Raw genomic sequence first — 23,686 nt, forward strand, 5'->3', positions numbered from 1 at the left:
ATTGTCCTCCTGCTGCGGTGGAGATTGTGTCAGTGGAATATGGGTTTCCGTCTCAGTTGCTTGTTGGGCAGTTACCCGAGACATCAGTCATATCATGACTGTCCTCCTCAACTCTGTCTGTCACAGCAGCCACAGCCACCTAATCCATCAAACGTTCTGAGGTGTCACTGTCCCGTCCTCAAAAGGGAGAAAAAACAACAACAAATCCTCCCTGGACGTGCAATCCATCTCAGTCCACTAGACAGTGTCAGGTGTCGACAACTTTGTGTGTGCTAGCAGCTGCAGCACCCTGGTTTACTGTGCGGTTTCAGGAGACATGCGTCTGCCTGTCAACCCATCGTCCTTCTGCTCATATCAAGTGCTGCCATACTTCTTACACTCATAATTTCAAAACCTTTCCGTTTTACTGGAGGTTGTTTTGGCCATTTCGAGGGTTGAAAAAGATTCAGGCCCTGAGGGCTCATGAACTGTGTGCCACTCAAACCCATAGCTTTGGTTTAAAAATGCATTACTGTCAGTCTCAAACTAATGTAGGAAGTCTCTGAGCGGTAAGATTTCGGCTTGGTTCTTTTCTAAAGGCAATAAATTTGTTGTGATAAGACTGACCAGGACACTGAACCTGGACCAATGCTTTCATTTAAAGATCGATCAGACCAGTTGACTGTTTGCTAAAGGCACATGGGGGATCCCGCTGGCCTCTGTACTGTATGACAGTGGGGTTATTGGTGCCGTGCCACAATTGCTTTAACTTAAGAACTGCGCACAGTGGAGTGGAACAGGTGGGATTAAAACAGCAGCCCAGTCACGTGTAACGTCATATTTGCCTGAGCATGTGTGCAGTCACCTGAATACACTTCCCTCTGGATATCCAAAAGCAACTATAAAGACTTGTGCATTTGTGTCATAATCAATATTTCTAAAAAAGAAACCCTGAAAACATGTTTAGTAAAGCAGAGTGTGAAAGGATTGCTTGTTTGTTTCTGTTATTTATTTTCAGCCACTTTGCATATCAGTTTGCTCCTTCATCTGCTTTAAACACAAACAAGGTTGGTCAAATATGAAATGTATAATCATTTCATTCTGATGATTGAATGATTGTAATGATTCACATTAGTGCATTTTTATCCCAAAATGAGCTTTTTTTGATTACAATGACACATCACAGTTTTTACATAGTTTTATGATATTGTCTTGACCATTGTCTGTAGCTGCAGAGGGTGTTTTCTGAACATCAGTTGATCCATTTCAGCTTTGACTTTCATTTCATTTCACCTTCCATTCATTTTTATAACAGAAAGCCTGATTTGTGAAATGGGGGTTTAAAAACATCAGGGAAGTTCTCAGATCTGAGAAATCCCATTAAGCTGTATTGCAGGAAAATGCAGCTTCCTGTGGGCATCTATAGTGCTTTAGCATGAATGTTCCTGCATAAAGTAATTGTGATGCTTACAACAGCGCTGAATGAAAAGAGTCTGAGGAACATAACGTCTATTTCAAGCTTTCCTGTGACCCGCAAGAGCGTTACACTTTGTTGTTTACCAACTTGCGATCATAATCTCTCATTATTCTCATCCATCTCACACTGCACTGTCATCGCAGTTAAAGCTTGACAACTGCATTCATAGAGCCAAATGTTCCAGCTGATGGCAGATTACCGTAACTACTTGTTGTGAGAGCTGAATGAAATGTGAGCGCTTGCTTTCGTTGTCAGGGGTGTGAAGGGCTGGCAGGTGCCAGGAGAGTTGATGACAGTGAGCCAGAGATCATATGGTAGAAATGATTGTCACAACTCAGTCATAACTGGGAAGCTGAATCAGAGCAGCTGCCCAGAAAACTTGCCATATTTGTACACAAAGTAGGTTAATACCACCCATTCAGACATAAGGAAGAATTTTAGCTAAATTAATTGCTGTTTATGTGCATGCCTAGTTTTTCACATGGTGGTTTTTACTGTGTCCTATGAGAAAATAGGATTGAAAAAGATGGTAGAGTGATTATACGCTGCATGGTCTCGTGCATGAGGTCTCTGTACATGAAAAGAAACCCAGTGACCAATATCTGTGAGAAAAATAGAGCAGCGTGCGTAATAATTGAATTTTCTTGTTAGCCCTTTCAACATGTGTGTGTCATTCTCATTTTAAGGTGATTGCCAGTTTCTTAGGCAGTTTATCTTGGGTGATGAAATGAAAGGCCAAGACAGAGAGAGAGAAGAAAAGGGATAAGCAAAGATTACTGTGAGAGAGAAAATCTCTTCAGACCGAGAGGGGGGTGAGGAAAATCTGAATTATATATTTACACAGCGGGATGGAGAAAAGTGAAAGGGGATATATTTCATAGAACACAGATTCAATCATGCTTTTAATTTTAAATGTGTACCAGAAAGCGATAACTCAACAGTAAGGTACATTTTGGTCTTGGGCACGGTTTCAGCAGTTATGTTGGTGAAAGTCTGCGGTAACATGCATGAGTTTCTACGGCATGATAATACTGCCTCAAATGAAGAATTACAATCTGTATGCTTTGATATTGTTGTGAGATCCGGAAAAGGGCAAGGGTGGAGATTCCCATCTCCCACACCCCTCAGATTTCAAAGTTTGTGCCATCCCGGACTCTTATCTGACTCTGGAATCGAAAGGCCCTGCTTCCCCAAAACAATAAATTGCAATTCAAATCAGCATAAACCTGCCTAACCCCCCCAGAGAGGTACCCCTGCTCTGACCCTTCACCCGGGTTGGCCCATAACATTATCAGCCGACGGCTGTTAAAATTGCAGCTCTGGAATGCATCCAGGCCAACAAGGACACAAGGATGGACATCCAAAAAAATTATTATTTCGTTCAAATAAGGGTTAGGGTGCAACTGCAAACATGCCGAGCCGATTCCCCTGCGCGATAGTTTGGCAGAGATAGGATTAACACCGACAATAAAGCAGTCCTCTTATGTAACAACAGCGCCACCTGAATGACGAACCACCGGAACCGATGGCACACCGCCTGAGCACCGTAATCTATGTGCTCTGCTGGTGCCAATAACTGTTCTGTAAAAAGAAAAAGAAACTACACACACAGTCATACAGTTCTGTTTTCCCACCTCCAGTCAAGACATGCATGAAAATGTTCCTTTCTTGGTCCATTTGTTTGTGTGCTCTGTGATGTCGTGATTACCTAATAACCAATTAATTGTGTTTTATACTGAATCAGATAAAACCACGCCCACCGGAGTAACCGCAACAAGCAGAGGAGACTGTAGGCGTGGCTTCGGATCCAAACACCGCCCTCGCTATGCCCTGAAGTTAAAGAGAGAAATTTCATTGGACCAAATTCGCGCCGACAACCAGACCACACTCGTGGGTCGGCCCCCAAAATAAAAGTAGTCAAAATGAAACTTTATGGTGTCTTGGGGGAAGTTCTGGGGAAGTTCTGAAAAGGAGAGCCTCCCCAGGAGACCTGACGAAGCAATAACAACAATCCAAAAACAAAAATCAGATAAAGAAACTCAGAAGTCAGAATTTAGCCGCTAAGCTACAGAGGCTAAGTTCAAACTCAAAGCCCGGCTCCTGGAGACCGGAACAAGTTTGGCTGCACGGCACTCAGCCTCCAGCCTCTCGAGTTGCCGTGGTAACCAGGGCCGTTTTTGCTGCACGCGGCTTCAGCCGTTTTCATTAGTAAAGAGAATAATAATAAAAAAAGAATAATTCGGACATTCACTTCATAACCAAGCCAATCTCAGGAAAGACAACACTGCCACTGAAGCCGAGGACCAGTCCAGCTTGGGAGGCCATGTTATGCAATTTACAAGCTGTATCATGAGCACTTTTTGATTTACCCCTTTTAATGAACAAAAACCCCATAAATTAAGCCATTGTTACACTCCTTCCTTGAGTAACTTTTCTTAAGTCAATCCACAGTAAAGAACATCCCTTCCAGATTGAGACTTGATAAGAGGAAATAATATACACAATCCTAAGCCCAACAAAATCGTCTTCGACTACAAATTAATTTTTGGAGCGACCTGAACAAAATAATTTTACTTAAGCTGCCAGAGAGAAAAAAAAGTTTTAAAGAAGCCAATTTCTCACAAACTGTAGTAAATCAATTCGTCAGTCATATGTATGCTGAACTAAACAAAAAAACACAAGGCCATTATTTTTTAAAAACTCATCATGCTCTACAATCAGTCACTCACTTTATGCTGCCAGAGGAATTCTCAACATATTGAGCCTCATTAACTTTTGTAAATCAATATTTAGGAGACTGAAAAATATTGAAATGATGCACAGTATAAAATGACTGCTATTTAATTTTTCTTGGTTACACACTAATGTGTATTGTGGCCCAGATATGCTTTAAACTTTAGTTAAAATCTTCATATTTCTGTGGTTATTACCAGAAACAGAATGGCTATCTGAGAAACACAAACACATTCATCATACTCTGCGGAATATGGATCAATATGTGTCATGTTTTGGGTGTTGAGCACAGGTTTTGATGTTCTCATAAGCGTGTGTGAGAGAGAGAGAGGGCCTATTAGGCACAGCAATGTTAATATTGGAGAAAAATCAGCTGGGAGCAACCTTTTATCTAATGTCTTTCATCAAGTGCTTTTAGAATTGGACCAATCCTGTGTCTCCGCCTTATCTCCAAATCACTTTGAATCAATGGAAATGAAGCACTGAGGGAGTGAAGCTAAAGATGGGGTTTACTAATCTGTATTCGCAACATGCACCTGATTTTTTTGTGCTGTTACAGCCACTTTAGAAGTCCATTTAGGTCAATGTCAGACACACAGAGCATTTGTAAAGGGGTGAAAGACATACTAACACCAACAATCAAAGGCAGAGTGCAGTAATTATACAATATCAAATTAAGGACCAGGGGTCTCATTTTAAAACTGTGTAAGGGGTTCATAGTAAAAGTGTACACAAAAAAATCTAAATTTATAAAACCATGCATATGCACACCTGCGCATAATTTTCCCTTCATAGATCATATGTGCACTTTTACTGCGCAGACACGCATCTGCCTCATATTCCCCTCTCTACAAGCCCACTTTAAACCGGTCAATACAATTTAAATGACCTAAACAAACCACCTCATGAACGTTCATGTATATAAATCAGCCATGCTGATCAGTGTTCTGTTCTCTTTAAACCTGGAGAAGAAGCCTTACAGTAAGACTTCTTGGAGACACAAATTTAGGTGCTTGTGGGTGAGGTGGAGGAAAGAAGAGTCCTCTTATTCAGAAGCCACAGTAGTGGACCTAAAATCCAATCTGCAAAATGTTCTAAATGATCACAGAGTTTGGGTGGAGGACCACAAATTATAAATCACAACTTTTGCGTCACCTGCTGCGACCCACAAAGGGATAAGCAGTAGAAGATGAAGAAATTAATGAATAACTTTTGCGCTGGAAGTGGCATATATCCCCTTCAGGCTCCATTTGGTTGCTGGAGGCGTCATGGGACTAACTAGACGAAACACCGGTGAAAGGAGGTTCCCACCTGGTGACCCCAAAGACATGTTAGCTATCACTGCTGACTGGGCTAGTTAGATATTATCTTTAGGGCACGGCGAAAGGTTGTTGTTAGGCAGTCACTGAGTCTGGTTCCTTTTTTTGTAGCACAAGTTTCTTGTGTTTACTCTGAATGTGGATACGTCATGATTATAAATGAGAGCCCAGTCCCTTTGGCACTCAAGACAAAACATAACAAAACAAATGATGTGCTCGTTAAATATTAAATATGAAGGTGTGTTCATTGACATGCATGAAAACTTCCATGTGTCTGTGTGTGCCTTGGCACCGTATGAGACTCTTTGTTAATAAAGTTAACTGATTTTGATTTTTAACTAATTTAACTCAGGTGCTAACTGTGTGTGTTTGTGTTAGGCCTCACCTCATTGGCATACACCCAGTGACTGTCCTTGGATGCCAGGTTAGTTTCCACAGCCTGAAATGATTAACAAAAAGAGAAAGAAAAGGAGAGACGGTTTAGAGCATTTTAAGAACCTTGTCTGTAATTCAGTGTGATCTTATAACAGCTCGTGTCAGTCATCAGCCTGGATCGCAAATGCACATATTTCTCCTACTGATGGAGGACTTCATTAGCCACACTCTTTTCCCCTCACCTAAAAAAAATACATTTTGACAGTGGCATTGAAAGTGTGGAGCCCACAAAAAGTGTCACTTGAAGTGGGTGGTAACTGACCAAGAGTTTCTGCTACTAATGTTTACCAAAGTTACATGGGGTCACTTAAATCTTGTGTTGACTTTGAAACCCGACAACAGGCTGTCTGTGGTGACAGCGCACAGCTTTCTTCACAGAGCGTGACTGTGTCTACATTTTTGTAACATAGTCACATTTGAGGAGCTTGAAAACAAATATTGGCCACATTGTGAACGTTTCGCTTAAAGTTGTGCCGCTCTGGGTAATCTGCTATCTTATCTTGCCGCTCTGCCGTCACACTGATGCTTTCCCCCATCTGAAATCTTTATCAGAAAAATGGATAAACCAGGTTGCACCAAAGATAGCAAAGTTTGTGTGAAACCAGGATTCTCTTTGATGTTAAAGAAATCAGGCTTTGGCAGAAAAGGTAATCTGGTTAATGGAGTGGAAGTAAATTCCCTAAATGTAATTCCCCAAAGCCTCTCAGTACAGGTGAAAATAAGCCCCTGTGGAAATACTGTAAACCATCTATTTAATTATTGAGTTCCTCCACATATCAGACAACTGCATACATTTGACATCTGTTATGCTTCGAGTCTCTGCTGCAAATTGCTGCTATTAAGGTCTAAACGAATCCCTTTTACACACGATAATTAACGACGATACAAACATACAACAACAGCACAGAACTGACAGAACCGTGTGAGATTTGTACTAAACAGGACAGTGCTTGTCAATAACTGCCCATGTGACAAAAAAATCATTGATAGTCTAACCTTGGAGGAGTCATGATTCGATTTTAACTTTCTCCTGTTTTTCTGGCATGTTCATATCAAAAACTACATCCTGGCCTTAAAAGTGCAGGAGCAATATTCACCTCTGTGGCTGTGATGCCACGTCTCAGACGGTGGAATATAAGAGGGCAGCATCATATGATATCCTTATCACATACCATGTGACACCATGGAGACTGCCCTCCACAACATATATCAGCACCTTTGATCTTTGATGAGTGTATAGTACTGTAATTGACAACAACAATTACTGAGCAACATTAACTGTTGCACAGGAATCATTGGTTAATTCAGTCAAACCAATTAAATCATGTTTTGATCAATATCAATACCTAATCGATATGAGAAATAGTGCAATGTACCAAATCATATTTTGCACATAATGCAGCACAGCAGTTTCCATTCCCAAAACCAGACAACACATGCCTATGTGAACAACAAGAAAGCTGTGAGTCCATCAAGCTCTGTATCGATTGCTAAAAGTGCAATATGTGAATTTATCATCCTGAAAATGACTTTCAAAGGCATAGAAGAAAGACATTATCACACAGCTGTGATCCACAATCTGCAGGCAAACAGAACATTGGAGAGCCTTACATGTGCTAATGCAGCTGTGGAGCAAACAAGATGTACAATGGAGGCTTTATTGTTAAAGGTAGAGCTGCTGGGGCCCCTTTAGGCAAAAGGTGAACAAAAAACATAAAAGAGAAACAAATAAAGCAAAGTGAACTGTAGTTTCTCCTGTGTAAGTGACCATGCCAGTTTTTTCCTGTAAAAAAGCAGCCAGCATGAATAATACTTTATGGGTCCTTTCAATGTGCAATGCAGAAAAGAAGATCTTTTGCAGACGAACAGGCCGGATTTTTCATCACATGGATAATAACATTAGCACTTGAACCCTCGCTAAATGAAGATGGCATGGCTGTTTGCTTCATCAAAAGAAATAACATGACACATTCTTTCACCGGTGAAGCTGCAGTGTTGGTTCGCTAATGCCAACCAGCTGGGACACATTGTTTTGTTGAAATCTTGGGCACAACAGAAACCACCGTTTGAGAGGTTCAGCACTCGTTCACAGCACAGCTGAACGCTGACGACTTCAGACACTCAAGTTTAAACCTTGCTAAGCTAAATACTAAATAAGTGTGACAGACACATAATCCTGCTATGACCGACTGAATGTGTGACTGGATTCATGGGGAATGAATGTGAGGTGATTATTTATCTTACCTAAGGCCACTTTATGCTCAGTTTCATATAAAGCAGTTCAATTTAAATTTTTATAGTTATTATTGACCATCTACCTGCAAAACAACTATATATTTATATATATCATGTTGTACAGTGTGTCTATTAGTTATGACACTTTACTACTGTAACATAAGAATTTCTCAGTTTGGATCAATAAAAGAAATCTATCTAATTAGCTTGTCAACTTTCCATTTTCTCTGGCATCAATCTAAGGCATCAAACGGCAACAGACGAGAGCACTACACTGAGACACTACATTCATGCCTAGTTTTGTGTCACCTTTATGTATTGTGTAAGCAGCACATTGGTCAATTAGCTCTCCATTCATTTCAAACCAGAACGTCACTAAACCTGTTGCGTGTACAGTACTTGAGGAAGTTGCTCTTCAGGATGTGAAACGCCCAACTCAATACATTCCTACACTAATTATATCTGCTCAGCCCTTATTGCACATTCTTGTGTTTCAGCTGAACTGAGCAAAGGTTTTCCGTTTTGCCTCAGCTTTATCAGACCAAAGCACAAAAATCCATTTGAACCTTAAATGTTATTGGCATTCAGGCAGAGTAATTTCATATTTGTGTGTATTTCTTCTTTCCATTCATTACAAGAGATGATGCAACAGTGAAACTCTACAGAGAAATGTGATTTTGAGAAGGAGGCATACACTAGAGTCTGGAACGACATCTAAGGAATATTCTATAATATTGATACAGCCGCAGCCTGGCGACGGTAAGATCTCTAATCAGAGAGGCAAAGTACCTCAGGCGTGTTCTTATACAGTAGCACCGTCACAAAGGCAGCCAGAGAACGCCAACTACAATTTAAAACCGTGACAGCTGAAAAGGGATTGAGAGGAACTGTGGTTAGACGGATGTGAAAATAGGTGAGGGGAGGATGGGCAAGACTTAGACGCCTGAGGATGAATCTTCTGAATGCTAACAGATGAGAGAGCTCAGTGTAATGAAATCATTTAATACAGCTATCTGTTGCAGCGAAAGCCAATGTGAATTAAACACTCGGTTTATTAGATACACCCAACTAAACCAAATGCAATCTCTTACAACAATCATGCAATAGATCATTGTGCATCATTAATGTTCAGTTTTTTGTGATGCTTTTTCTACAGAGGTAATGATTGAAAGTTATACTGATACTGTATACGAAACACCTCTCTGTGCAACACGATGCACTTGAACTAAAACATTTATTATTTGCAGGTTCCTTCTGGCTGCATTCATGTACATATCTATCTAGAACACATGTAGGCTAAGCTCAAGAACAAAAACAAGACGGGTGTTGATTAAACACGATGTTCACCATTAAGCAGTAGTGGACAGTATGGAAATAACATATAAAATATGTTTAATCATTGTTCACCCGCTGTAGCTGAAACGATGTTATTTATACCGCACAAGATGTGCAGCACATTTATTGATGATACAACTGCTGACAAAAACAGCGGGATGAATTCTGAAGTGTGTTAGGCGATATTATCTGCTCATTCAGCCCAACGTTTCAGAACTCACTGGGTGGTGCTTCATGGTGCAGGTGGATAATGACCTGAAGCGCACTGCAAAATCAGCCGAAGAGTTTTTTTTTTTGTTTTTTTTTTTTTTACAGAAAGAAGTGGAATGTTCTGCAATGGCTTAGTCAATCACCTGAGCTGAATCCAACCGAGCATGCATTTTACTTGCTGAAGATAAAACTGAGGGGAAAATGCTCCAAGAAGAAGCAGGAAGTGAAGACAGCTGCAGTAGAGGCTTGGCAGAGCATCATCAGGGATGAAACCAAGCGTCTGGTGATGTCTATGGGCTCAAGACTTCAGGCTGTCACTGACTGCATAGGATTTGTAACCAAGTATTAACAGTGACAATCTGATTTATGGTTTTATTAGTTTGTCCAGTTACTTTCGATTTCTTAAAAGAGTGGAGTGCAAATTTGTTTAAATCTTGCATCATTCACCTGATTCAGATGTAAATATCCTCAAATTAAAGTTGAAAATCTGCACTTAAAGCACATTATTGAGGAAACTCATGCATACATTTTTTAAAATGCATTCGGTTTTCTTTTTTTTTTTTTTTTTCTCACCCTTACCTCACTCTAAATCTCTGCTCCCTCTCTTGCTCAGTGTGAATGTACTGTGACAGGAGATTTGTCTCTTTATGAGCCAATGTGTGATATTTTTAAGGTCAGGTCTGGCTGCATAACAACCAAAGGCTCTTGTTGGATCGAAGTAGGTACCTTTCACTGAGTCGCAGTGATTGGATCTAATTCGAAGACAGTGGACAATGAAAAGGTTTTGGCAGCTGTCACACCTTCTGTGTTTTTTCAATGTGAGGTCTGCCATAAAAGTCTGAGTGGTCTCTCTGAACCTGGATTTACCACTGTTGCTGTGGAAACGCACCACCAAGCCATTTAATGAATACAAAGATGCAGCATACCCTAAAACTGGTATGGACTGCATAGAGCACAGCTTTGGCCCATACTGATAATTGTTCAATTTGGTGTCATCAATTCCAGATCACTCTGAACCAATGCTCAGAGCTCAAAACTGCTGAAACTGAGGATCCAAACAACTAATGTCAGTTTGGCTACCGATCTGCGCTCCTTAGTGATAATGCAACACCGGAACAAATCTTTTCTGACCTTCCACTGTTAGTATTCAAGACCAGGTGGCCCTCCCAAGAAGATAGAACACGTGTGATGAATTAAGAGCACACCAGGACTCCCGTTCTGCCACGGCACTAAAGCTGCAAACTTCTCTCTGCATGTAATTAACATCCGACTGGCTAGGTATAGCCATGAGTGGAATAGTTGAGTAGGAAAACCAACGGTTGTCCTATTAACCTCATCACAAGCCTAACCCTTTGCTGATGGCAACATTGCACCTACACTGGTAACATCAATCACTCAAGAATCATAAGGTTTAAACTAGTTTCCCCCAACAATATAGGTTCCATGACAAAATTCTACCACTGACAACATTGAGCTGCAATGAAAACACCAATCATGTGCTAATGTCTTGGATTATAAAAGAGGTCATTATTTACCGATGTTTGTATTGCCAAATTGCTCTATTTATAAGCCAAAGTGGTTTTCACATCAATAAAAAAAAGAGTATGTCAAAGACTGCTTTAAACTTGAGAAGGGGCATCAACACTACGATGACTTTATTGTGTCACTCATATTGTCTTTATTTCTAAAAACAATAACGGTCTTAGGCTCCACAAAAGACAAATAAATACATTCTGTTCCGGCAGAAGTAAAGTATGGTCTGGTTACTCTTTAATGGCTCCACTGTTGTGTTGCCCCCACAGACTTCTTCATGTGTTCTGAACTGTAATATTGTGAAGAGGATTTCTGAAAATCACTAACAGGATTCATCCAAGGAGTGACATTTTATGAACATTACAGAAGGCTGAAGAACCTAGCTGGAGTTATTCAGTGGAGCCATAAGAAACTTTGGGGTGAGCTTTTTGAAGCGGGTGCTTCTTTTTTACAGTGCAGTAGAAATGACCTTGGCATGGATTATATCCACACCTCCACAAATACTTTGGGACAGAATTCTACATAGGTGAAATGAACACATGCGCATTGAATAGACCACATTATTTTCCTCTGTTGCCCGACGGTTGTTTAAATTTCATAATCCTGCTTGTACTTGCAATTAACACTCAAATAATATATTCTTCTTTTGTCAAGTGCAGTCTTTATAATTCTAACAGTTAACATCCATTTATGTCACAGCAAAGCACCACATTTCATACGAAAGAAAGAGAATCGATTGTGTTCTTGTAACAGGAAATACAAAATTAATCTGCTGACCTTGAATTGGTGTCACAGTTTAACACCAACCAAGTTGATTGTTTGATTGATTTATTGATATTTAGTCCAGATTCAGAATTAAAATCTATTGTGCACAGAAATGTAAAGTCCCAGCTCTCATTCAGTAACTGTGTGACATTGTGAGCAGCCTTTGCTTGGAATGAAATTCAAACTTAGTTAGCATTTTAATATGACACCAAAATACACTTCTGCAACAATATATCTTTGCAAAAGATGAATTACTTTGCATTACAGCAGGGTGCCCTTTTGGAAGCACTGAGCATAAACTAAAATCCCACACCTAGGGGAAATTTATGTTGTGGATCGTTGATGGTATTTGCAATTGAAGTTTTATTGCACAGCTGATAGATGTAATAACTCGGGATAATTACAAGAGAAGAAAGTGATTGCCCCACAAAAAGTAATTATTATTTTTTATCTGTGACTACAGTTACAACACAAGGACAAGTGGACATACAACCGTACTGTACAAAACAACACGCCGCAAGACACAAGCTTATTTCAGCCACATAAATAAGATTATAAAAGCAATACAACAAAGAGCAAAATTAATGAAGTAAGATACTCTAACTCTAACATGTGTAATACAGTGAGGCATTTTTACATTATATAATGTGTGTACATTACATATATTTTAGTTGCTGCATGAGGAATCCAGGTCGAAAGTTGCACACATGACTGCAATCAAACTAACTTTACATGAAGCCATGTGCATCACTGGCTCAGTGAATGACCTGGCAGACCTATAAATTACAACCATTGACATCCTTTATAACTTAAAATGTGTAATTTACAGATCTGACTCTCAACAAGAGACACTAGACAAGAAAAAGAATAATCAAATGCAAGCCACCATTACCTGACATTAGCCGAGTCATTTCAGGTGGGCCAAATACAATAATTGTTTTCCATAAAAGCACTTTGCGCCATTCAAAGGCCATTACCTTAGAATAATGAATCACATAACCTTCGTTTCATGTTGAACACTTGAAAAACACCTCTCAAGAGAGGAGTAGGTGTCTTTTATTGGGAACATATAAATAATTAAGATGTCCCCTTAGTCAATAATGCATTCAGGGAAAGATATGCAAAATATATCCAAAAAAAACATCATCATCATCAGAGATCATGTTTGGGTTAATTGGTGACTCTAAATTGCCCGTAGGTCTGAGTGTGAGTGGTTGTCTGTGTGTTGTCCCTGCGATGGACTGGCATCATGGGGACACCCCCCCCCCCCCTCCAGTGTGAGCTGTGATTGGCTCCAACACCACCCTGTGACCTGGATAAGCGGTAGATGATGAATGAAACTGCTTTATGTACAGCGTCTTGAGTAAATAGAAGCAAGTGACACTTTCATCTGTTTTGTTCCACATGAAAGCTGACTGGCTGCGGAGCTTGCTCCATTTTGTGCAGCTAGACATAAACTGTGTTGATTACATGCTAAGACAGTTACACAAGGGTCCTTGAGGAGCATTACAGTGTAGTTATACAGCCCTCTCATTAAAGGCCGCCATAATCACTCCTCTGCTATGTCCTTAGGTGACACTCATGGCTGCAGAGCCTCTTGGTCCTCTCATGTACTGCATTTTATGTGTTTCTCATATTACCTCTAAGGAAGCTCCTGCCCACCAGGAGAGTGAACTCAGCCACATACTGTACTTAGAGATGACAAAGACACACTGCTGTGATCGCTGCTTTAGGGCACAGTCAGACTATTCTGGTGAAAATTTCCCAATATCAGTGCTCACATAAGAAGGAGAAAACAAAGGAAAGAAACCCAGCAGAAAAGGATTCTTCTACATCTCGGTTTCTTTTTCTGTCAGTTCTTTTTTCCCCTCTACTTGTTTTAACTTTAGTCTTTAAAATGTTGGCATGGTTGCATTGGTTCGAAATATTTTCTCACAGCAAGATGGTTGTGGGTTCACTTCCTGGGCTTAGGCCTTTCTGTGTGGAGTTTGCATGTCCTTCTCGTGCCTCTGGGTACTTCGACTTCCTCACACAGACCAAAGACAGACCTGTGGCATGGCTGTTTGTATGGCTCGTGCAATATTTCAGAAACTGTCGCTCTCCTGATATTTCAGTGTTCACTCAAAACAGTGTTAAAAACTAAAACCAGCCGGTTGCAGCTCTGTGCATCAAAACAACTCAGTGACGAGAGATGTTGGGGAATAGCTGAGAGCAGCTATGGTAACTCCAGCTGTGCCGAACAAGACAAGCACGTCCAAAAAAGAAAAACAACAACAAAAAAACGAAATAGCATGAGACCATGTTCATGTTTGGTTCCACTCATGTAAAGAAACAGGGATCTGCAGCTGCTGTCGGCAAAGGATGACCATGACAAGATAGTTATAGACTGGAAAGATCTACCCTGATAAGATGAAGCAGAGTTTCTGCTGAGATGGCAGTGTTGGATTCTGGCAACAACAGCATGATTTTATGGATACAACCTGCATTGTGTCATCCATCCAGGTTGGTGATGGCGTGATATTTTCTTGGCACACTTTGAACAGTCAATCAGGGCTTGACTGCTACAGCCTGACTAAGTACTGTTGCTGACCCTGTGCATCCCCTTATAGCTCCAATTTCTCATCTTCTACTGACTGTTTTCAGCATCAAAGCCATCCCCAGACACTAGATCTCAACCTGACCCCTTTGAGGAATAGTACTGTAGAGCTGGAGATTTGCAATATTGGTCTGTAAGTAAGGTTGATGGTATGAGTGTGTGCTGTAGGTCGACAGGAGCTACCTGAAGTGCTGTAGATGTCTGCCACGAAGAGACAAGGAACTGAAAAATACCATTTACGCTCTAAAATCTATTCTAAGTAAACAATGGCTCTAAAAACATCCCCAGGTATCCGTTGAATGAAAAATGGAATAAAACATTTTGGCTTGTGACAGTTTTCTTCCAGTATTAAAGCTCCCACTGCCTCTAATCTTCAAAAGAGTGAACATTTCGAAGTGAAAAGCCTGGGAAGAAAGGCGGAGAGCAAAAAGAAAAGGCAACAGTACAAAAAGAGAGACTAACAAATGATTAATAGATACATCAAGTATTGTGTGTTACTGATGATTCCTCTGAAAAACTCATCCCTAAATAGAGCTTTTTATTTATTAATTACCGCAATACGCTCAGTGGGCCTGTATACATGCTGTTTCCCTGTCCTCATAAATCGAGGACCTCTTTGTGCTGCTGAGTATTATGGGTCAGCATGAACAGACATGCTCTATTCACGACATCCTGCCTGATTAGACACATGTGAGCCAGATAAGTGGGAAGGAAAACAAAAAGGAAAGAAGAAAAGAGGACACAAGCGAGATAACTGTGGGAGGGAAGCTGAGCCAAAGGCAAATATGAATCTTATCCTAATTATTTCCACATATGGTGAAGCATATCTTCTCAATACGCCATGGGAAGGAAAGCGTGTTATGGAGAAGGGCGTGTGGAAGTTAAAGTTTTGGTATAGTGCCTAATTTTCAAACAGCTTTGACAGACAGGGATAAAAATAGGGGAGGGGGGGGGGCGTAGCAGCAATGGCACTTTGCCAACCCCATCGCTCAACAGTGGTGAGAAATATCGGTCCGAGATATGTTATTCGTTTTCTGAAGTGTTTAATCGACGTGGCACACACGAGTGTGGAGAGCAAGAACAGAGCATGTGCGATGCTATGGTACAAGAGCCCAAGTACTCTTCTTCAGCCTTTATAGGCATTAATTCCTGATAAACAACACAATGGGACCATTAAAGCAAAGTCTGAATGGGCTACAATCGTACAGACAATAAAATAAGGAAATGTGCTGTAAATAAAGCATCTGTGCATGCATTTTTGTGTTCCCCCAAGAGCTTTGTGGTTACATCACTGATACAAAGAGAGTTTTTCTCTGAACAGTGGTTTATGTTGCTTGGGAGGAATCTAATATGCCAGCATGCTCCGGTAGTGCCCTCAAGTAATAGTTATGCTGCTTTATAGCTGGCACAAGCTTTTCAATACACCTGAGAACCACTTTAATTTAATCTGTCTCATCAAGATCAATAAATGTGTCTGAACTGCGGATCTTTGGGACATACTGGCCGTTAATAGGCCACAATGATTTTTTTCTACCATCTCATATACTCTGTTTGGTGCACTAGCTCTAATCAAGCCAAAGAGAGCCACAGTACTGGCAGAATGTGCAAATGCAAACTTCTTACATAAAAGCTATTATTATTTTTTTTTTATTTTTTTTTTTTTTAATAATGCAACCAGTTCTTACAGTATCGAGTGAGGTGCATATGAGGTGCTCCAAAAGAGACAGGAAGGTGGGAGGAGAAGGGTTCCCAAAGCTGAGGAGGGGGCGGAGCTGTGGGAGAGGATAGAGGGTGCATGATCAAAGCCTATATTTTGAAATCACTTACTTCTCCATTAGTTTGATTAATGGGGCCAGTCTCACAATCAGACAGAGGCAAGGGGCTTGAAAAATGATGCAATTACTGCTTTTTGAACAGAGGGCTACAAAGGCCTGCTTGAGAGAAGGATCTGGAGGAGATTGTACAGGGCATCCTGGACAGCCGACTACCTCCTCTTCATCCATCTACCCACCTTGCCACACACCTTGAAGCCTTACAGTACCGCTAGAAGCCTTCCCCTCTAAATGCATCTCTCATCATGTTTAGAGGCATGCTTCGCTGACCCTCCCTAAGCTGAGGGAGCATATTATAAATTGTGATTAATATGCATCTGCAGTATCTTTCAGCGTTTGTGTGGCGTTCTGATTTCATGCTCAGCTCCGTTCCCTTAATGTAGGCTTTTTTATTCATTTTCTCTCCCCCTTCTTTTCTTTTTTCTTTGTGGTGTGCACAAAATATAATGTAAACCTTGTGAATGATCCCATATTGAAAGAAAGTCTCGAGTGCCACTCACAAAGATTTTTAACGAAACAGTGTGACAGCTATCTCTGCGGCTTTAAAATCAAATCCACTTCATCTTAGTGCAAATAAATACATGGATACTACGAAAGCAATAGGCAACCAAAGCCGGAGTGGTTAGCTCTGCGGTGTGCAACAACACAAGGAGAAAGGCTATATTGCTATAATGTCAGAGGAGTGTTAAAGTGACAAACCTGGTCCTTGCAAATTAAATTACAAATCATTGGAAAATGCAGGTCGCCCGAAAACATGCTTGAAAGTATTTTAAATCTCTCATCCAATCTTTTCATGTGGACATGAACATATAGAACCCTCACAATGAATATCACACAACAACATCCCCACTGTCCAATTCGAGCTGCTGTGTAATGAAGAGAGACTACAGGACTCTGGGCAAAAAAATGGGAGAGTTATTTTCGAGTTTATCATTGAACTGCCAAGAGAATGTCAGGAAAAGACAAAAAATAAAAAGAAAAGAAACACACACAAAGAAAGGGTCAGGTACAGAAGAATTCCTTCTCAGCCAAGTCTTTATAATCCAGTGCACATGAGTTTTCAGCTGAATGAGGCAGGTACATGACAACTCCTCCAGAAAGCGGAAAGGGCAGAAAACACCTTTGCTTTCAAAGGCCATCAAGTCTGCAGAGTTGTGAACAATAACCACTTTTAGCTGCCCCTCTGTTGTAACTTAGGTCACCTTTTGTGCTTCAGGGGTGCATCCTAATTATGAGCATATTGAGATTTCCAGTGCTGTTAAAAGAACTCTGCAGTCAGCATTAATCATGGTACACCACTATCTGTGCATCTAAAGTCTGCGTATGAATGACCGAAAAAAAAAAAAAAAAAAAGGATTTGTTAAACAAGGAAGCAGAGAAAATGCTGGCATGATGAATCAACCGTGCGACACTGGAGTTTGAAATACATTATTCTATGCTCATTTATACATTAGCATTTACAGTGATTCTCTCATGAGTGCTCTTTGTGTTTGGGTTTTTACATCCAAATCAGCTAAGTATTTAATTCGGTGCTTTCATTCTGCTGCCGTAATTGTATAAGCACTCAGAACCATATGCAACTCCCACATGCCTGTGGGATAAATCAGCTTTCAGCACAGAGGTGCTGATAACCCGTTGCACAAATAATAGCTTTGATGAATAATAGTCACTAAATCCATAAAACCTGTGATTATGGATATGTGAGAATCTATATTCCTCTGCAAGTTGTCGGAAATCATTAATAATTGAAATTATATGTTACTGTTAGCTGTTTACTATGATTGTTTTCATTAAATAAGGCCACTTTCATGTGTATTTGTAAATTTCTCAAAGACCAATTAAGATGAAGCAAATTAGCAAAAAAAAGACAGATGCAATACCAAGATGTTTTCAAAATTTCTTGACGATATAAACTGACATGAGGCAGATACTAAAAAATACCAATGCGAAATGCTGCTGGCATATTTGTGGACACTATCCCCACTGTGCACTGCACTTTCTTGTGGTCGCAGAGTTCAGGTTTCAGCTCCTGCAGATCTTCACCTACAGTTGTTAGGCAGACATGAGCTGCAGTATGTGGCCACATCTTTCAGTTGTTGGTGTGATAGCAGGCCTACGAATGAGACATCAAAGGAACCGATGAATATGCATGTGCACATGTTGAAAACTGGCTCATACATACTTGTGCAAGTGCTGAAAACGAGGAAAGGAAATCAGTAAGGAAGTAAAAACCAGTTCAAAAAAAAGAGTAAACGTACACCTGAACTGCCATCCAGGTATTTATATTCTTGCCACTCAGGCTGTACTTTAATTGAACATTCTCTCCAGAGCCTTTGGACTGTGATAGGCTGTGTGCTGGGTACCAATGCACTACTTGTTTTCCAAGTGGCTGGCTTTGCAATTACCCTTATAACTCTTACTGTATTTGGAGTCTCCCACTTGGGAGCCGGGCAATAATCCTGAGCCCACAGCAACAATTTCACAGAGACAGAAGTTTCCAACAATATTGTAGGGTTTTGGTATAATTGCATCACATATTATGCTGCAGGGAGACAAACGTACAGTGATAAAGCTATTAACATATACAGACAAAGTAACTGTGTTTTGCCTATTTTCAATTCAACAAGAGTATGAGACAAGTGTTTTTCAAAAAGTTGAAAATGGCCGAGACGCCTCGGCACCACGAAATAATAATTACTGGACAAGGACTATATTTAATATGCTCTAACCAAGTGAACTTTGTGCTCCAGCCATCCTTTTGCCTGACTTACTGGAACAATAACAGAACAATAGGCTAAGAGGCAGAGACTCATGCTACTCTGCCTGTGACACTTATATACAACTTTAGAGGTCACCAGATAAATGAGATAGACTTCACTGAGTGCCTTTTATGAGATTAACTGTTTTCCCTGATGGAGAAATGAGAATTGCCCAAGAGGTTTACTGTTTCAATAATGCTAAGCATGACTCATAATCACAAGCATCAATCAAAGTTTATTACCCACTGTCACGAAACAAATGTGTTTTGGGTGCTGCCACCAAAATACACAAAGCTGAGATGGGTTTGTGTTTGAATTTTTTCACTGAATTAAATATTTACTTTTCTTACTGAGCAGAGCCTTAAAGGGCATGCTAAGACTGATCAGAGAGACAAAGCCAGTCGTGGGGCTCTAGTGCCAATGATGCTGTTCTCATCACATTCATTTTCATTGTGATTATCATCATTACCACCACCATCATCACTGGTAGCACAATGTTCAAGTTGTTTATCCTTTAAAGGCCCTTCTCCACATTTTAACAAGTCCCCTGACACTGATAAATGCGAAGGGATAAGCCATCGCCTCAAATAACACCACAGTTTTAATTCTCCAGTTTTACTTATGAAAAGGCAAATTACTTATGAAAAGCTCTTTAACTTCAGCAGATGAATCATACTGGTGCAAGAAATAACAATCCATCAAGTAAAGAGCTTGCCGACTGCCCCTATTTCAATATTAATACCAGAGTTTTGATATACAACCATTTTTCCTGCTTATTCTGCCTTCCTAAAAAATATGCACCTTAAAAAGTGACTTTACTTAGATTTTTCCAGAATAAACCACTTTGCTATCAAATGCGCTGTTGGAGTAAACCTACCATATGTACAGGAAAACACACGCAGAATATTTCAAACTCACAGCAACATTGTGTTCCTGGGTTTCTCAAAAGCTCCCTGTAGGTACTTTTAATTGATCATGGACAGAGAAGGAACCGTCTATTATTTACCTGTCGAACTTTCAATTATGAATCACGCAAAACAATGGATGAATGCTTCTCCATGGTCCATGACAATAAAACTCAGTTTATAATAGAGATGAGTCACTTGGAGCTGCTAAATTTAGTCAGCGTCCAACTAAATTGCTGAAGTCAGAGATAGGAATAGAAATTTGTTGGACCACACAAATAAATGACGCCTTAAAAAACATCTGCTACTTATGTTCAGTTCTGGTACTGATTGCAAATGTGTATGTTTTGGTATTACTAAATTTGTTCAGGGGAAGGTCTGAAGAGTGTGCAAACTATAGACAGAAACTGTGAGAGGACAAGACTAATAGATAATATGAAAGAAAAAAACAGGTTTGCACAGCGGGCAAAAAGGAATGAACATAAAGAGAAATGGAGACATGGACAAAGGTATCCAGCGGTATACAGTGCAATAAGAGAGGCGACAGAAGGAGATGAGGTTATGGGGGAGAAAAAAAAAAAAAAAACAAGGGCAGAAAGATAAAGTGTCCGCGTAGAACCAAAAAACCATTACGATGGGAAAAATACAAAGAGGAAAAGTCGGAATGTCCTGTAACAGGAAAGAGAGACAAAAAGAGAGGGAAGAAGAGGGAACAGAGGGCAGAGGAGGATGAAATGTTGTACAATGATAGATCGTTTTCTGGCAGGCTCAATTTGTCATGCTGTTATTGGGAGGAAAATGGAATAGCGGAGCAGCGGTGAGGGTCAGCAGGAGAGGACAGGGGTCCAGAGGTGGGAGCATTAAGCCTAGTGGGAGCAATGCTAGTGGACAGATAGCGAGATAAACTTCACACACCTCTTCACCTTCAACAAATGATCATTGAGGTTACAGTGTTCTGATGACTCCATCCAGGTTACTGGTGCCCCCCCCCCACCAAGTAGAAACAGCTGTATAATGCCCCCTGTGGCACCATAACTTTGTAAGGTGTGAGGCAATCGCTTTCATAATGTAACCAAGGTTTGGCTTGGAAATTCAAATTTATAACAGGGAGGGAGTATGGGGAGAATTTATGAGACAGGAATGGCAGAACAACAGTGAATTTAATTATATTTCATTGTAAGAGTAGGAGTTTGGAGCTTGACCCACACTGCTGAATAAAAGTCAGGGTAACCTGGGTTGTGCTGCATAATTCTGAACATTATATATATAATCTGTGCAGCAGAAGTTCCTGCAACTTCAAGGAGCTGCCATGCTTACTCTCTACCATACCCCCTAAATGTCAAGTTTTAAGACATCACACCTTTGCTCACCGTAGAGATGAAACAGAGCTATTGAGATGAAAATCTGGAAATTGGGTATAAGAAGGGAAATTGGTAGTATCTACAGTCTTTGGTTAGCTGATACATCTATGAAGGAACTGAATGTACCCGAAATATGCAAATTGAATATACATTTCAAGGATTTTTTTCCTTTATATTATGATAATATTTAGAAATAATAATATTTTAATGCCTTCACCATCAACTAAAATGGTCCTTGGCACTAAAGATTTAATTTCCATACTGCACCCATCATCTGTTTACACAGTATTGATAATCTTGTTAAGAGATACATCCTCCCAATGTGTCCTTAGTTTAAAACTTTACCTGCTCTCTCCTGCTGAGTTCCAGCCTCCTCTAATGTGTTACCCATGCTTGTCACTATAAACTCTCCAAGGCTCCCTTTCCAAATGATACCACTCGACCAGTATCACACTGTGGCCTTCATTTGTCAAGTCTAATTGAATCTTCTGGGTGGCTGCAAGTGTTTTTTATTGTGTGTTTGGTTTTTTTTTGTTTGTTTGTTTTTTTTTAAGCAGGAAAACCTCAGGCTGAGAAGTACTTTTGGAGCTTTTTAATTATACCTGGCCTCACTCATTACCGCTAAGGGAGGAGGTGTGGACAGAACTGGCAGTGATGGATCTGGGAAAGGAATAAGGGGTGACACAGTGATGGCGTGTATGTGTTTGGGCGTTCTTCTGTGTGTGTGTGCATGAATGCAGAGGCAGTTGTTTGTGCCAGCGCTACACTCCTGTGCACCACCGCCCTGCTCTCTGTGTCAGGTTAATGAGTCATGCTGGGATAAACACTTCCAAGTCATAGCCAGTACAATTTTGGCTGGGGGAGTGGCAAAGTCCAAGTGCCAAGAATGCATGCTGGAATGCATGAATACACGTGGGTGGAAAAAGGCGTCCCAAAAAAAAGTGTAAAGTATCGCTACATGGCTTTATTTATCATTGTAGTTTTTGATATCTTAGTAAGTTGTGTCAGCTAAACAAGAAGAGGAAGAATCGCTGTCAAAAACTAAATCCACAATGAGAGTTAGGAGAGAAAGAAAACTGGAAAAAGTGACTAAAAGAAAAAGTACTGGGCACAGGAAATGAAGAGAGTCTAGACACAGGGGATATCAGCTCTTACTGCTGAGAGGTGCTGTGGGTGGAAAGTGATTTTGGACCTTTTTTCACAGTTTGATAAGTTAAAGTGCTGCAGATAGTAGGTAGGAGTAACTTTTGGTTTGAAAAATGGCAGATAAAAGTGAGCAAATTATAATTTTTACTTTTACACTTTCTGTATGGCTGCAGTCTATTATTTGAGCATTTTTAAAAGGAGGCATGTTAGCACCGTTTACAAATAGCATTAAAGAGAAAAGTGTTCAAATTCTCCTTTTCCTTCCAAATATTTTGAACTAGTAATGCCGGCAAAACATTGATGCGAGCTTACTGTCAAGAGGCGTCCACGGCTTTCATGTCAGAAGGATTCGGATGAAAGTGCTTGTGGGACTTGCATGCATGTCCATGTATGTGCACGTTGAGTGCATGTGTGTTGAGGCTCGCAAGCCCTTGCGTCGACGTGACTAAATTCCCCAAGCAAAGGAAGCCATCGTCTGCGTCTATTTCCAAAGTATCCCATAATAGTGTGTCAACTCAGAACGCTTTTAAATTGCCATCCACAAACATTTGTGACGGAAAAGATGGAAGAGTCCTTGGCATCAAACCGCAATCCCTAGCAAGGGCAAACATGTTTATTACGTTTCACACTCACATGTCACCGGGGTCTATTTTTAATCAGCAATTCACAGTCTCAAATTTTGACAATTTAATCTGTTACTAATATCACAACGTTATACTCCGCTCAGTTCAATTCACACACATGCACTGCTTGGAAAAGACCACGGGAGAATGCTACTGCTTCACTGGCGTGTGCTGTTCATTTTCGACAAGAGCACATTTAAAAGGTCAGCGGAAAAACACTTAAGATGGAAGCAATTGAGTACTGATCGAAAATTTCAACATCAAGCCAGATTTGTTAAGCTATTGCTGACATTATTCCGGGACAGCAGGTCATGAAAATACCTCCAAAGGTTTTGCATCGTGCTGGCTTTTAATGTTGTATTTCTGTTCTGGAAGCCATATTTGGATGTTGAACAAGACGCAGCGATAAAAAGGTCTATTAAGGAAAAATCAAAATATTCAGC

The 23,686-nt window shown here is 40.3% G+C and overlaps 1 protein-coding gene across 1 annotated transcript in view; it reads right to left on the reverse strand.

Annotated features, from left to right (window-relative positions):
* The window catches only part of LOC115055504 (glutamate receptor ionotropic, delta-1-like), a 205,114-nt gene that overhangs the window by 35,394 nt on the left and 146,034 nt on the right, over positions 1-23,686 (reverse strand). Inside the window, exon 5 of the mRNA XM_029521365.1 lies at positions 5,894-5,947. Within this exon, the coding sequence (XP_029377225.1) occupies positions 5,894-5,947 (54 nt within the window). The remainder of the gene's footprint in view (positions 1-5,893; positions 5,948-23,686) is intronic.

Source organism: Echeneis naucrates, chromosome 15 (genome assembly GCF_900963305.1).
Source record: "Echeneis naucrates chromosome 15, fEcheNa1.1, whole genome shotgun sequence".
Taxonomy (NCBI): domain Eukaryota; kingdom Metazoa; phylum Chordata; class Actinopteri; order Carangiformes; family Echeneidae; genus Echeneis; species Echeneis naucrates.